The 14,396-nt window shown below is 45.3% G+C and overlaps 1 protein-coding gene across 1 annotated transcript; it reads left to right on the top strand.

Moving 5' to 3' along the window:
* Window positions 1–60: 60 nt before the first annotated feature.
* Window positions 61–7,972, top strand: Cops8 (COP9 signalosome subunit 8). The gene is made up of 8 exons (XM_051190774.1): window positions 61–217; window positions 909–979; window positions 1,703–1,751; window positions 2,830–2,962; window positions 5,196–5,303; window positions 6,003–6,065; window positions 6,439–6,486; window positions 7,101–7,972. The coding sequence occupies exons 1-8, from the start codon at window positions 140–142 to the stop codon at window positions 7,178–7,180; spliced, it is 630 nt and encodes a 209-aa protein (XP_051046731.1). The 5' UTR covers window positions 61–139; the 3' UTR covers window positions 7,181–7,972.
* The last annotated feature ends 6,424 nt before the right edge of the window (window positions 7,973–14,396 follow it).

The raw sequence follows: 14,396 nt of genomic DNA on the forward strand, positions 1-14,396 counted from the left end.
GGCGTCGCTCAGGAAGCGACGCACGCTCGCGCATGCGTATTGAGCGGAACTAGCCCTTACGTCATCGCTGGCGCGACGCCCCGAAGGCCAGCTTGGGCTTTGGTGTGGCGGGGCGGTGGCGGCGAGTGAGGCCGGGAAGATGCCAGTGGCGGTGATGGCGGACAGCGCCTTCAGTTTCAGAAAGCTGCTGGATCAGTGCGAGAACCAGGAGCTTGAGGTAGCGCGGCAGGTTGGGGCGGTCGAATGGGCACCGTTTCCAGGGTAACGGGCCGGGCCGCGGCCTGCTGAAAGCATATCCCCGATTCATCACGCCTCGGATCCTGGCCGTGGTCGGGACACGCTTCCATTTGCAATGTAATGATAAAAAGTTTACCAAGTAGGCTGGGTGCGATGGCACAGAAACCTCATGGGGGAACACGTGAGGCCGAGGCAGGAGCATTAGCTGTAAGTTCGAGGCCAGCTTGGGGTTCGTAAAATCAAAACAACAAAAGAAACGGGGAATAAAAGGTTCCCCGACTAAAGGAGACACTTAACAGTCCTTTGCTGAAGGTCTGGATTAAGATTGGGGAAAGACAGAAGACAGGTCTCTATAATTACCCATTGGATAGCTTTTTTAAAAGTGTGTGTGTGTGTATGTGAAGAGAGAGAGCTTTAAGAACCTTTTATTTTATTTCCTGCAATTGTAAGTTTCCTTAAATGTGAGACCTTCTGAGGTGATGCCAATTAAATGTATATATGTAAAGAAACTAATACCCACTGGAGGTAGATGACAGCTGACATCAGATCAAAACTCACTCCTCGGATTTTAATCCTTGATACTCCCCTAAGGGGCTTACTTTTTAAATTTGAATTTTCTCTTTTCTTAAAGTGTATTATGAAATGAGGTTTTTCTCTTTTTGTCTCCGTAGGCTCCTGGAGGAATTGCCACACCACCAGTGTACAGTCAGCTTCTAGCTTTGTATTTGCTACAGAATGACATGTAAGTATTACCTTTTATCTAAAATGAAGAGCAGCAGCTTCCTCCAGATTATCTGGAAGTATACAAAACACATAGGTGTCTTTTATCATAATCCTGTTATATGTTTCCTGTTCAGTCACAATAATAATTTTGAAATTTTTTTGTTGTGTGTGTTTTGCACACACACACACACACACACACACACACACTGGCACGTTCTTGAGGAAAAACTAGTGTGTTATAGAATAGAGGGCTCATGTAGCTCCAAACCCTTTGTGATATTTTTACAGTAACTAAACTGGGATTTCTGTCAGTACACACATATAAGTTATTTCTGTTTTATGATGATCGTTCCAGAGCTTAAGCCCTGTGCCCATTAGAAGGACTCCTAACCCCAACAGCACTGTGTATGCATGTATTGTGGGGAACAAGTCAAAGCCTTTAAATGTATACATTTGTTTATACAAATGAGTGGTTATACAGGAAGGTTTATGTAAGTCTGTGGTTTGAATGTGTTGCTGTAGTTTAGGATCTGGGTTGTTAATTTTAAAAAGTCAGCAAAAAGAGAGAGAGAGAGAGAGAGAAAGATTGTCCTTTTTTCTGGAAAGCTGCTTTTCTGAAGAACAAATTCATATATAACTGGATTGTCCATGTATATTGGTAGATGTTCTTCCATGTGTTTACATTAGAACCTGGTCGTATTAACTGAGATGACTTGTTTTGTTTTCTCTCTGTGTGAATTAGGAACAATGCAAGGTATCTTTGGAAGAGGATACCACCTGCGATAAAGTCTGTAAGTACTCTGCAGAGTCCCCTTGCTCTGCAAAGACTGGCACTGACTTAAATGACAGCTCCCAATTCCTCTCTTTCTCTCCCATATATTGTTAAGTGAATGTTAACGTTACACACCGTCAGGTTTCTCTAACAGGATGATTCGGAAATCTTGTTCATGTGCTAAGGCCTGTCTTGCTGTGGGAGTTGGTCTGCTGAGGGGCTGGGGACTTGGTTTCCTGTAATGACGCCATTTGGAAACTGGCATTGTTTACATGGATAGTCATTGCATTAAGATCACTTTGTTAATTACAATTTCTGACTTGGGGTGGGAGATTAAATGTAATCACCTGAGAAAAATTTCTGGCCCAGTAGAATGAAATAAGATTTCATTTCACTTTCCGTCCTTACCCTGAACTGATGTTTGTAAGAGGAAGCTAGAGGCAGGAGCAGCACACAGTGTGCCGATGTGAACAGGAGCCCTGCCTGCATGAAGCCTCTGCAGTGGACATTGCCAGCTAAAGCTGGTAGTTTTGTCCTAACTGAAGAAATGCCAGCATCTTAGGTTTAAATGGCAGTGCTTAAGATGATTGGTCCCCAGACTTCATTCTGAAACATTGGTTTTGTTTGTTTGTTTTGGTTTTTGGTTTTTTTTTTTTTTTTTTTTTTTTTTTTTTTTTTGTTTTGTTTTGGCTTTTTTGTTTTTGTTTGTTTTGGTTTTTGGTTTCCCATATTTTGTAATTGTAGTAGAAATGGTAATTATAGAAATTACCTCTCACAGCATCTTATTAAATCAGGCAGCCCCAACCTTTGGGCATTGCAAAACCTTTCTGTCACCTGCAAAGTTCAGAGTCTGGAACTGGGCACACAAGCTACAAAAAAAAAAAAAAAAAAAAAGGTTTCACAGTTCATACCTGTTCTTGGCCCTGTGGACTGCGGTTGAACGCTCCTGTTGGAAAAGTAATTGCATCTCCTAAAACCAGTAGTGTGTGTTTTAATGATATAGCTAATAACTGTTCTGTCATTTCTGAGATTTTATTGGAAGATACAGTCATTAATTTCAGAGTGAATTCCTTCAAAGGCAACCATATTTATTGCAGGCAAATTCTGAACTTGGTGGTATTTGGTCAGTAGGACAGCGAATCTGGCAGAGAGATTTCCCTGGGATCTATACCACTATCAACGCACACCAGTGGTCGGAGACTGTGCAGCCAATCATGGAAGCCCTTAGAGGTAATGTCTCTTTGTGGTTCAAAGTTATATGGCACTAAGCCTGTCCTTGGAGCCCTTGGAGGTACAGTGCTGTGCTGTGTACTTTAGAAGAAGACAGTTCTGATTTGTGGGTGCGTGTCAGACTTGACCTAGATCTGTGCTCACTGTGATTCTTCATTTCATTACTGGGGGTTCTGGGGAGCATGGGGCGAGTGGAGGGTGTCACTATTGATTCCAGATTGTAGTTATTCCATTGGCAATATCTTTTATCCTCGTCATCATTATTTCTGTGGAGACAGGAAGGTCCAGGGCCCTTGCTATGTAGCTCATTCTGTCTTTTACTCCTTGGGTTAATTACTGAGTATACCACACATGTGGCCTTGTGAAAGGGTTCTTTGTTGTAAAATGAAACTAGGCAATAATGTAAAGTTGATGGTATGGGTAGGTCAAGAATTTTAAGTCTATGTATTTGAAAGACTTTGGACTTTATTAACCTTGGCCTTTGATCGATGTGCGTCCCCTGTATACATCTCATCAAAGCAACACGCTTAGAATCTGAGCTTTGGGAAGTTAGAGGCCTGGCATGGTATGGCACTGCCTCCCTCCTTTCTCACACTCCTGCATGTGCTTCCAGTCTTTCTGAGTCACTCTTTCCTGTTCTTTCTATTGGCTTTAGGGTGTATGTGAGTGTGTGTACACGCACGTGTGCTTCCTACATTGCATGCATGTTGGCCAGCAGCATTGGATCCTCTGGCAAAGCACTGAGGGAGTAGATGCTTCTAACAGTCACCCTCACCCAAAGCCTGAGGGGGTGGCATGAGGGGCCAGTACTACTGAACTCTAGAACAGGCCTGATTCCAGAGCTAGCAGGGTGGGGTGAGGGGCACCACAGTTAGGGCAAGTTGGGGAGCAAATGTGTGGCCGCTGATTAGCACTAGAACACAGAGCTTTTATTTCTGCATCCATTGCCATCCTACTCCTTCCCCTCCTCTGCGTGTTCTTCATTCTTGTTAGCCCCTCCTGCCTCTCCATAACCCTACTATGTCTCTCTTCCTTTCTCATTTGGCTCCAGTCTATCCCTACTCCAGAAACCTCCCTCTATTCCAGTATTCCTCTTGCTGCGTGTGTGTTCCTGCCATTGCTGCCTTGGTCCTTTCCCACTGAATGCCTGTCTCCTTCATAGGGGAATCTCTGCACCCCTGAGACATTCTAAAGGTCTGCTGGAGGATGGTAGACTCGAGCAGAATGGGAGTGTAACAGCAGCAGAGGAGTGTGGTAGGGAATGCAGGGTGTGGCTCAGCGTCAGAGTGCTGTTGGTGTGCCGGAGAGTGCATACCACACCACAGTGTGCATGTAGTGGGCAGAGGGTTCTCTCCCACCTTTACAGAGGCTGGGGACAGACTCGTGTCTCTAGGCCTGGGGAGCAAGCTCCTTTACCACTGAGCCATGTCCAGGTCCATTGTCTGCAGTTTTTTAGACCTTTGAAAAAGCTTGTGGCCGAGGACATGCCCCTTTGGTTACTGTCAGCAAGCCAAGTACACAGTATCACAGTAGTACTGCAGGAGATGTTGTTTCAGACCTCTACACAGTGGGGCCCAGAGCCCAGGAGTGTTACATGATTACTTCTGAAGCAGGTTGGCAGCCTTCTGGAGGAGCCTTGTATTACAAAAGAGGCATTGTACAAAAGGACTGGCTAGGTTAGATGGGGCATTTGTCTCACTCTGGAATTTTCTTAATGTAGGTGTGTGAGCTTGGGGAAATGTGGAAGGCTGTTTCCAAGGAGATACTATGCTCAGACCTGGCAGCATCTTCTCTTGAGAGTCAGATCTTCAGGCTTGGGGTTCAGGGTCCTGACTTGATGTTCATTTGCAGTTAGGAACAGGTGCTGGGGATAAGTTTGTGCTCCTGCACTGGAGGAATCCTGCATTGGAGACGGGCAGCTGTCTTCTCATCCATTCTGCTAGTATTTGTAGGTGAAGTGGAACAAAGGAAATTGAAAATGTTTGTGCCTAAATTCATAAATGTTTGCCTTCTTAAAATCGGGGTCTCCTGGATGTTGTTTTCTATCTCTGGCTTTTGTCAATATCTGATATGAGAAATGTGTATGTTCACTGAGTATGGAGCCCTTATACCTTCTAGGCGTGCAGGTCTGCTTGGGTTGGTCTAGTTTTGCCTGTAAATAAAAACTGGATGGCAGAGCTTTAAGAATCCTGTTCTCTTGATTCCTGCTGCCAACTCTCCCCTTCCACAATAGATGCAACGAGAAGACGTGCCTTCGCCCTGGTCTCTCAAGCTTATACCTCCATAATCGCAGATGATTTTGCAGCCTTTGTTGGACTTCCTGTGGAAGAAGCTGTGAAAGGTACTTGGACCTTGCTGGTTCCTTACAGGGGAACAGAGATCACAAATCATGGGTTTGCTGTTGCTTCTCTGGAACTCTAGGAGAATAATGGAAACTTAGGTGGTAGCTTTTTTTTTTAGGAAAGTGGTAACAAAACCCACATCACCCATCACCTCCATGTGGCACCTGTAACCAAACACAGGACTCTCCCCATGGTGGCCGTGTGGCATCTGTAACCAAGCACGGGAGTGTCGCTGTGGCAGCTGTGTAGACATTTGCGTAGCTGCATAAAAAAGCACTTCTCAGCTGACCGAATTACCCAGGTTTACCCTTCCCTACTCAAAAAGACAAGTCCTGTCTCCACAGTACATTTTGGTTCATGGCCCCAGTCCCTTGGCCATGCCCAAGTAGCTATTGCAGCTCTTAACCCGCTGGTAAAACTGTGTGCACTTGGTTACATTGTTTTACAGTGGTTGATAGTCATAGAAGTTTCTTATGTCTGTTTGGAATTAAACCAGTTAGGTCACTACTACAGAACACTATAATCAGTGATTATACCAGCCCCAGAGAGGAAAGAATATTTCAGAAATAAGTTTATACAGTCCCTGTAGTAACCTTTGTAGTTAGTACCTACACAACCGCTGATGTGTCACCTAGAGCAGTGACAGTGGCAGGAACTTGTGTTCTTCTCCCATCTGTGTGTGAACTCTCCACTTTCAGGTGTATTGGAACAAGGATGGCAAGCCGACTCTGCCACAAGAATGGTTCTTCCCAGGAAGCAGGGTAGGTGGATCCTCAGAGACAGTGACATTAGAGAAGAATGGCATGGAAGGTCACCTACCTGCGCTCCTGTCCTGAGACTGACTGGATTAGTCACTCTAGCTTTCTTTTCTGTAGTCTTTAGAGCCAGCTGTCCCACCCTCATCATAATCCTCCTGCGTCGACCCTACGTCCTTTACCTGCCCCTGGCGCCTAGTGTTGAGACAGATGTCAGTGCTCATCCCCAAGGCTGTAGATCTTAAGGAAGGCTGGGATAAAGTGTTTAAGTGGAACGGTCGTGTCTCCGTCTGAGAACCGAGTGTGTAATGGGGTGAGCATGACAGTCGGGGCATTACTTATGTTGGTTCTATGTAACTGTTCCTCTTCTTCTGTTTAGCCTCGGGAGCCCCGGATGTTTCCTGTAACAGGTTTATTCCTTTATCAGGTACATGTTTTCACATGGGCATTGTTAAGTGTCGCATTGTTTGCTGGTGTGTTTTCTGTAATGTGTGGAAAGTAGATTCTGCAGGTGTATAGTGACACTCATGGCTCCAAAGGAAACTGTAGGCTTCCCTGTAGCTAACCTGGAGTGGTGGCACCTGATAGCCCAACCACTGAACTAGCTGCCGTCATGCCAGGGGGTCTTGGGGTTCTGGAATGTACTCAGAAGCCTCCACAGCCTGGCACGCAAACTCACCATTTCATGCAATCCTGAGGTTGGATCCTTGCTTGGTCCTTGTGCTGCTCTGCCTGATGACGGAGCAGTGTTGCAGGCACATGAGATGCACTTAGGAACTGTTCTTTGCCCTGTGTCCCACAAGTGGGGGCCTGTCCAGGCAGAGCTCTGTGGTCTGCATGTTCACATCCATTGGAGACAACCAAGAAATGGAGATTTCTTGCCTGCTTTTCAAAACCATCTAGGCCTCTGGCAGGCATGATTTTTGTCCGTGTAGCACTAAGAAAGTTACCTTCTTAAAGTCCTCCACAGGTTAGTGGCAGGGTGGGTGCTCTGTCGCACCTCGGGCTAACTTAAAGTGTGCTTCCCTCATTGCTGTACAGAGCCTGCCCCAGTCCCGCCAATCCCCAACGAGCAGCAGCTTGCCAGGCTGACCGACTACGTGGCTTTCCTGGAAAACTGATAGATCTGAGTTCAAGATCCACCTTCAGCCCCTGTCACTGTCAGACGGACGTGGAGTTTTATTCTGAGTTCACTGAACAGGGCAAGCACCTCAGTGTCCTTTGGGTGTGATAAAATGCACACAGAATATGAAGCGAATTGGACAGTTTCCTCCTCGGACTGCTGAATGTCCCGGAGCAGTTCTCATTTGCAGCCATCACTTTGGTTGGAGCCATCAGTATTATGCATCTAGTTTCTGTCAACAACTGGGTTCTGAACACGAGCTGTCCTGCTTCAAGTAGCAGAGAGGGTGCTGTGGTGCACACCACACTCTCACACACCATTGGCTGCTGGCTATAGGGATGTGCTTGGGGTTTGAGGGCTGTCCCCAGGCAGTGCCTAACCCACACTGTCACTCCCTGTGGAGAATGTGTTCTTTCTTCCCACCCCACAACAAGGAGTCACTGATGTCGAACCACAGATTGCTGAAGAGTGGTGAACCATCTTCTGGGAGGAGCTAGTCAGTGCTACAGGTTTTTCCCAGTGTGTGCAGGCATCTCAAGTTCCTGTGTCTTCTTTCAGGAGAAGGGAGGTGCCTGGAGTGTGTGTGGCAGCGTGTGCTGGAGGAAGCTCCTGGGCTGGGGTGACCCTGCAGCCCTGCTGTGCCCATCCTGCCTAGAAATGCTAAATGTGTCTGTTTTTGTTTCTGTATGAAGCCTTTGAAGATTTGAGGTGGTTAATGGATCTTCAGGTTCAAACAGCCCTGGTTCATTTACTCTGCATTTGTTCAATAAATATTTAATTGAATTCTTAAGTGCTTTGTTTCAAGCTGTTTCTAGAAATTCAAATCTTGGTCTTACTGTGAGCACATTTATAGGTTTTTTTTCTTGTCTCAAAAATAATTTTTTTAAGAGTTAAAAAGCCTTTTTCTTTTTTTCTTATTATTTGGGTACTTCATACATGCATATAATGTGTTTAGTTCAAATCCATCCTCTTCCCTGATTCTTCCCCTAGAGCAGTGGTTGTCAACCTTCCTAATGCTGCAACCCTTTATTTGATACACTTCCTCAGGTTGTGGTGGCCCCCAACTGTCAAACTATTTTCCTTGCTACCTCTTAACTAATTGTGCTGCTGTTATGGAATCGTAATATCTGATTTTCAGTGGTCTCAGGTGACCCCTGTGAAAGGGTCACTTGAACCCCCAAAGGGGCCTCGCCCCACAGGTTGAGAAGCACTGCCCTAGAATTTAATTAAAAGAAACAACTTCACCTGTGTCTGTAGTGAGTTACATAATTCTTGTTTTCATTGTTCCTTTTAAAATCATCTTTGGAAATACAATTTTTAAAAATAATTTGGAAATGTTTTTTAAATTTCCATTTTATTTAATCCTGGGTGATCATGTTAAAATGTTTTAACACTTGAAATGAAGACTGGAAGAAAGAGTGTGGTGTAGACACAGGTACAAAGTCTGGGTGGATGGGTGGGTGGGTGAGTGGATGGGTGGGTGGATGGATGGATGGATGGATGGATGGATGGATGGATGGATGGATGGATGGCTCCTGTTTTTAATAGCACATCCGGGTAGAACCAGATGAGTCCTTGTTAGGTTGTTGATGCATGAGTGTGTTGAGTGACCTAGGCTATGGATGGAGTGGGCAGAGCTTATGCTGAGCCTGTCTTGAGATGAGTGGGAGGGTAACTCGGGCAGAGGGCTTTCAACTGCGCGTGGGCACACCTGCTCACTCGGAGAGAACTACTACACAGGAAAGAGTTATCTCAGGTGACTCCACGTTGTAACTTTGTATTGCCAGCGGTTTCGTGGTTTTCAGAACCATGTTCATAGAATAAAATTATCAATTGTTCACATTGCTGGAGGCAGTGGATCTTAAATTTGGCTTGGTATTGTCTGATTTTTCTTGGTAAGTAGTATTTCCTCTCTCCTTCCAACCCTGAGTCCCAGAGTGAGCATAGGACAGTGCTGCTAGGAGGCACAGGCACTAACTGGAGGAGAGACTTGTGGAGTTGGCACCAGTGCAGGTCAGCCGGCAGATGCTGCCCAGCACAGAAGGACGGGCAAGGCCCGGGAGTACGTAAAGATGCAGGCTCAGCAGGTGCTGTGGGTGCCACCTGACTCCCATGCCAGGTCTAGCCATTTGTGTGAGTAACCCATGAGCCTAAACGTTCAAGGTTTATAATCCTACCCACAGTCCGCTGTATGAGAAGGGCAGGACATTTGGTCCCACATCCCTCCTGTTTATCAGCTTTCAGAACAATAATCATCCAGCAGTCCCCAGAGCCCCAGAATGAACCCAAGGGTGCTGGGCCGGATGGTGGGAACTTCCCAAGGGAAGAACTCATACCAGAGCGCCAGTCACTATGCAGCCTACTGGATGTCTGTGGCTTCTGAGACATAGGGTGACTATAGGACTGGACCTAAAACGTGTCAAGCACACCCATCAGCCTCTCTGCCCTGGCTGCTTCCAGTGTTGCCGACAGCACCCACCGTGGGTCCATTGGGCCTTTGCCCTGGGCACCAACTAAGACAAACAATACGGCACTGGCACTCTTTCCAGGCGGTTGTAGCTTGTTAACTATGTAGTTAACTATGATAGATCCCCTCTGTCAGTCTGACACACAAACGTCATTTTAAACTATAACCTTCCCTTCCCTTTTCCCCAAAGGCTCATGCTTTGTTTTTTTTTTTTCCATAATAAACATTGTATTCCAACTTTTCATGTCCGAAAAGTCTTTTAAATTTCCAACCTCTTAAAAGTCCAAAGTCTCTTAACTGAGCTATATAATAACAAGTTATATGCAAACGTTGGTGTTCCAAAAGGAAGATGGTGTTGCGAGGACATTCATTTAAATCAAAGCTCTAACCAACAACCCCAGTGCCAGTACCTGGTGATATAATCTGGGCTCCAGAGGCCAAGGGTGTCGCTGTGTCCCCATCTCTGCCTTCGCACATAGCTTCTCTCCCAGGCTCAGACACACTCCACTCCACCTGCACAGCTTTTCTTGGTTCATGGGGCAGTCATCGCCAGTATCCCGGAATCTGCACTGCAACTGAAGATTCACCATCACAGCTCAGGCAGCGGCTTCTCTGGGCTTCTCCACACCTATCACAGGATGCCCAGCCTCCTTGTGTACCAGGCTTTTCTTTTGGGGCCGCCAACCAGCTCCCAAATTATGACACACTTGCAAGTTTTGAATGCTCAGCCTAGCCTAGACACATTTCTGGCTAGCTCTTTCAACAAATTGACCCGTTTCTCTTTATATACTCTTTTGCCTGAGGTCTTAGTACAATTCTTCTGTGTATCTTCTTTCATTGCTTCTCTGTGTCTGTCTGTCTGTCTGTTGTCTGCCTGCCTCCTTGCCTCAGGCATGTCCCTTGTTCTTTCCTCCTCTCTCTCTCTCTTTTTTTCTGTTCTTTTTTCTTTCTAGATTTCTCCTATTCTTTCCACCCGCCAGCCCCGCCTAGCCTTTTCCCTGCCTAACTATTGGCCGTTCAGCTCTTTATTAGCTCAATCAGGAGCATTAGGCAGGCAAGGTGAAACAGATGCAACACGTCTTTACATAACTAAACAAATGCGGCACAGACAAAAGTAACACACATTAACTCAGTTAAAGTACTACTCTGCAGCAGAAACAAATGTTAAGATAATATTCTCGAACAGCATCAGCTGTTCTCCATGATTCCCTCCATCTTTGCATTCAAAACCAGTACCCCATAGATGATGCAACACCATTAGGGGCTGCTGCCAGGCTGAGATGTAGCCTGGTCCCCCTGGACCACAGCTGTATTGGCTGTGCTGACCCTGACGAAACACTTTCCTCTTGCCCCACTGCAGTGCAGGAGGATTCTCAGCCATGATGCTGACCTCTGTCAGTTCAGCTGCTGCCTCAGCACCAGCCCGAACATCATCCCGCACTAACAATAAACCAGTCCTTTCACCTCAGAACACAAGCAGAATGAATCCAGCTTCTTGACCAAAATACCACACAGATGGCTTCCCACTCAGATACTGTTGGAGTCTGTTCCCCACTGAGACCTTAAGCCACGCCTCTGCTGTTCATGTTTCTTTCGGCATCACTGTCTTCTGAGCTCCCTCGTAGCTACCCACTGAACTGTGCATTCAGTGGCTCTTCCCGTCCAACGTGCCATACATTTCATTCTTCCCATGGACAGCTACAGAGTGCTTTTATTAAAGCCATGTGGTCAGGACACAGCAATGACCCAGTTACACAATACCAATGTCTGCTCTAGTTTCATTCTGTGGCTTACAAACAAACAAACAAACAAAAAACAAACAACTTAGGGGAGAAACAGCAGAAACAGCCTATTTAGCTCACAACTAAATGAGTTCATTATTATAGGGAGGTAAAGGCAGGAACTTGAAGCAACTAGTGGAAACCACAGTCAAGAGCGAGAGAATGAATTGATGGAAATTTAATATTCATATAGCATTCGCTACCCATATAGTCCAGAGCCCCAAGCTAAGGAATGGTGCCACACATTTTCAGGCAGGGTCTCCCACATCAAGTAAGGCAATCAAGACAGTCCCCACAGGCCAACCTGAACATGACAGTTGAGACACTTCGCGGGTGATTCTAGTTTGTGTTGAGTTGACAACACTGACCACAGGCAGATTGGTGGGCTTCCTTTTGAAATAAAAGACAAATATAGTAGAGATGGTGCTGAGTACAAGCGCCCTTGGCTCCTGGGTTGAAACACTTAAAGGCCGACTCACAAGTGCTCCAAGCAGCTGAGTCCGGGTCATGTTTAAAGCCACTGGACTCTGGTCATGTGTACCTCTCAATTCCAAAGAGGAGAAAACACAGCAGGAAAGCAAACGCTTGGAAGTCCTGGCCCAGAAGTTTCTGTCCCACCCTGTCCTGCAGCCATTCAGTCCCAAATAAACACACAGAGGTTTATATTAAATATAAACTGTTAGGCTCATTGCTCAGGTTTATTACTAACAAACTCTTACAGTTTAAATTAACCCATAATTCTTAATCTACCTTAAATTATTAAATTAACCCATGATTCTTATCTTGCTTCCTCTACGTCTGGCTGGCAACTCTTCTCTGCCCTTCCTCTTCCCAGAATTCTCTTAGTCTGGTAGCCCCCCCCCCCATACTTCCTTGCCGGCTACTGGCCAATCAGCGTTTTATCAAACCAATATGAGTGACAAATCTTTACAATGAACACAAGTACCATCCCACATGACAGAATAGTCCACACAGACCTGGAGAAAGCAAACCATAAATTCTGAAGGCTCAGACACACCCCACAGGGTAAATGCAAAGACATCTATCTAGACCAGGAAACACCAACTACAAAAGAGCAAAGACGGCATATTAAAAGTGCAGCAGGTGAAGTTGGGGCATTATCCTGAGAACAGTGGCAGAGAAACTAGTTAGATGATGCAATGGTATTTGTAGAGTTGATGGATGCAAATCCTGGCCATTATTTAATTCTCTGCGTTGTTAACATTTAAAAGATGGAAAAAAAGAGACACCAGAAAGCAGGCTCTGATTTGGTAATTATTAAAAATAGAGCAGGGAGTGGTGGTTCATGGGTTAGCCTGGCCCTTGGAAGGCTGATACAGGAGTAGCTCAAGTCTTCCTTAACTTCATTCCTATTGCTATGATAAAAGAGCCTAACCAAAAGCAACTTATGAAGAATGGTTGGTTTTAATTGTCAACTTGACACAACTTAGAATCACACAAAGAGTTCCAGCCAAGGGATTATCTAATTTATATTAATTTACAATTCTAGGTTGCAGGCTGTCATTGCAGGATGTCGCAGAGGCAGGAGTCTGAGACCACTGGTGATCACCTCCACAATGAGAAGGGAGAAATGAATGAAGTGGCTTTTTTTTTTATTCCTTAGGTGCAGGCCTGGAGAATGATGCTACTTACAGTGGGCTGGGTCTCCCTATATCAGTTAGTGGTGAAATGAACTTCAGGGTCAGTTGCTTACTAAGGTAGACACAATGCTTCCAAGGGATCATCATTCTTCCATCAATGAATCCGGTGATACCGGGGTGGTTGGGGTGCTGGGAAAGGAATTCAAAAGTCAGTTTCTAAAAATAATAGCTTCAAAAGGGAAAGAGACAAAGATGAATGAGGGAAGCAAAGGAGTCAATACAGAGATATGAACCCAGCAGCATCATCCGAGAAAATATCATCAAGAAACAGCTTGAAAAACACCGGCCAGAAGTGTTGAGAAGACTTGAAGAGCAGGGAAAACCACTACTGATGGATATGATCAGGCAGAATAAATGCCAGAGGTGAGAGACAGGACTGAGGAAGTGCAACATTCAGACATCAAATAAAACAACATCCAAGAGCTGTGATACATCATCAAGAGACCAAACTTATAGGTGTCTTAAATATACTTTCTCTCTCTCTCTCTCTCTCTCTCTCTCTCTCTCTCTCTCTCTCTCTCTCTCTCTCTCTCTCTTTGAGACAGGGTTTCTCTGTATTGTTTTGGAGCCTGTCCTGGAACTTGCTCTGTAGACCTGGCTGGCCTTGATCTCACAGAGATCCGCCTTCCTCTGCCTCTCGAGTGCTGGGATTGTATTATTTTTAAGAACTGGCAAATTCATATTCTCAGTTGTTATCAGAAGTAGATATCCCCCCTGTCTGGTGTGTTGACTCGGGAGCTCTTCCATGTCCAGTGAGTATACATGGAGAGATCTCCCCATCTGGTGTGTAGAGACAGAGATCTCCCCTGTCCGGTGTGTGGTTAGAAGAGATTCAGCTCCCTCCGTAACTGTCTCTTCACTCTGTTGACTTTTTTCCTTTTTTTTTTTTTTTTTTTTTTTTTTACTTTGCTCTAATCCTATTTGTCAGTTCTTGCTAATATTTCCTGAGATAGTTGGAGTTTCTCAGAAAGCCTTTGCCTGTGCCTACATCTTTAAGCTCTTGAAGCCACAGTTTTAGCTGGAAGTCTGGAGGAATTCCTCTGTCTTCATAATTAATATTTGACAGAAAATCAACAAGACTCGGAGGGCCTGAGCTACTGAGTTCTCAGGGTCACAAGGAAAGTGTCCAGTCACTCACAAGGTTTAAAGTCACAAACCATAGTGTTTCCTGACAACAGAGTCAAATTGGGATCCAGTGGCAGAGAGTGTGGAGAATCTTCATGAATGCAGTAATTTTAAAATGCTCTGTTAATTAAAGAAGAAATTAAAAGGAAATGCCTTTGAATAGCAATGACAGCATACCTA

Source organism: Phodopus roborovskii, unplaced genomic scaffold (genome assembly GCF_943737965.1).
Source record: "Phodopus roborovskii unplaced genomic scaffold, PHOROB, whole genome shotgun sequence".
In the NCBI taxonomy this organism is placed as follows: domain Eukaryota; kingdom Metazoa; phylum Chordata; class Mammalia; order Rodentia; family Cricetidae; genus Phodopus; species Phodopus roborovskii.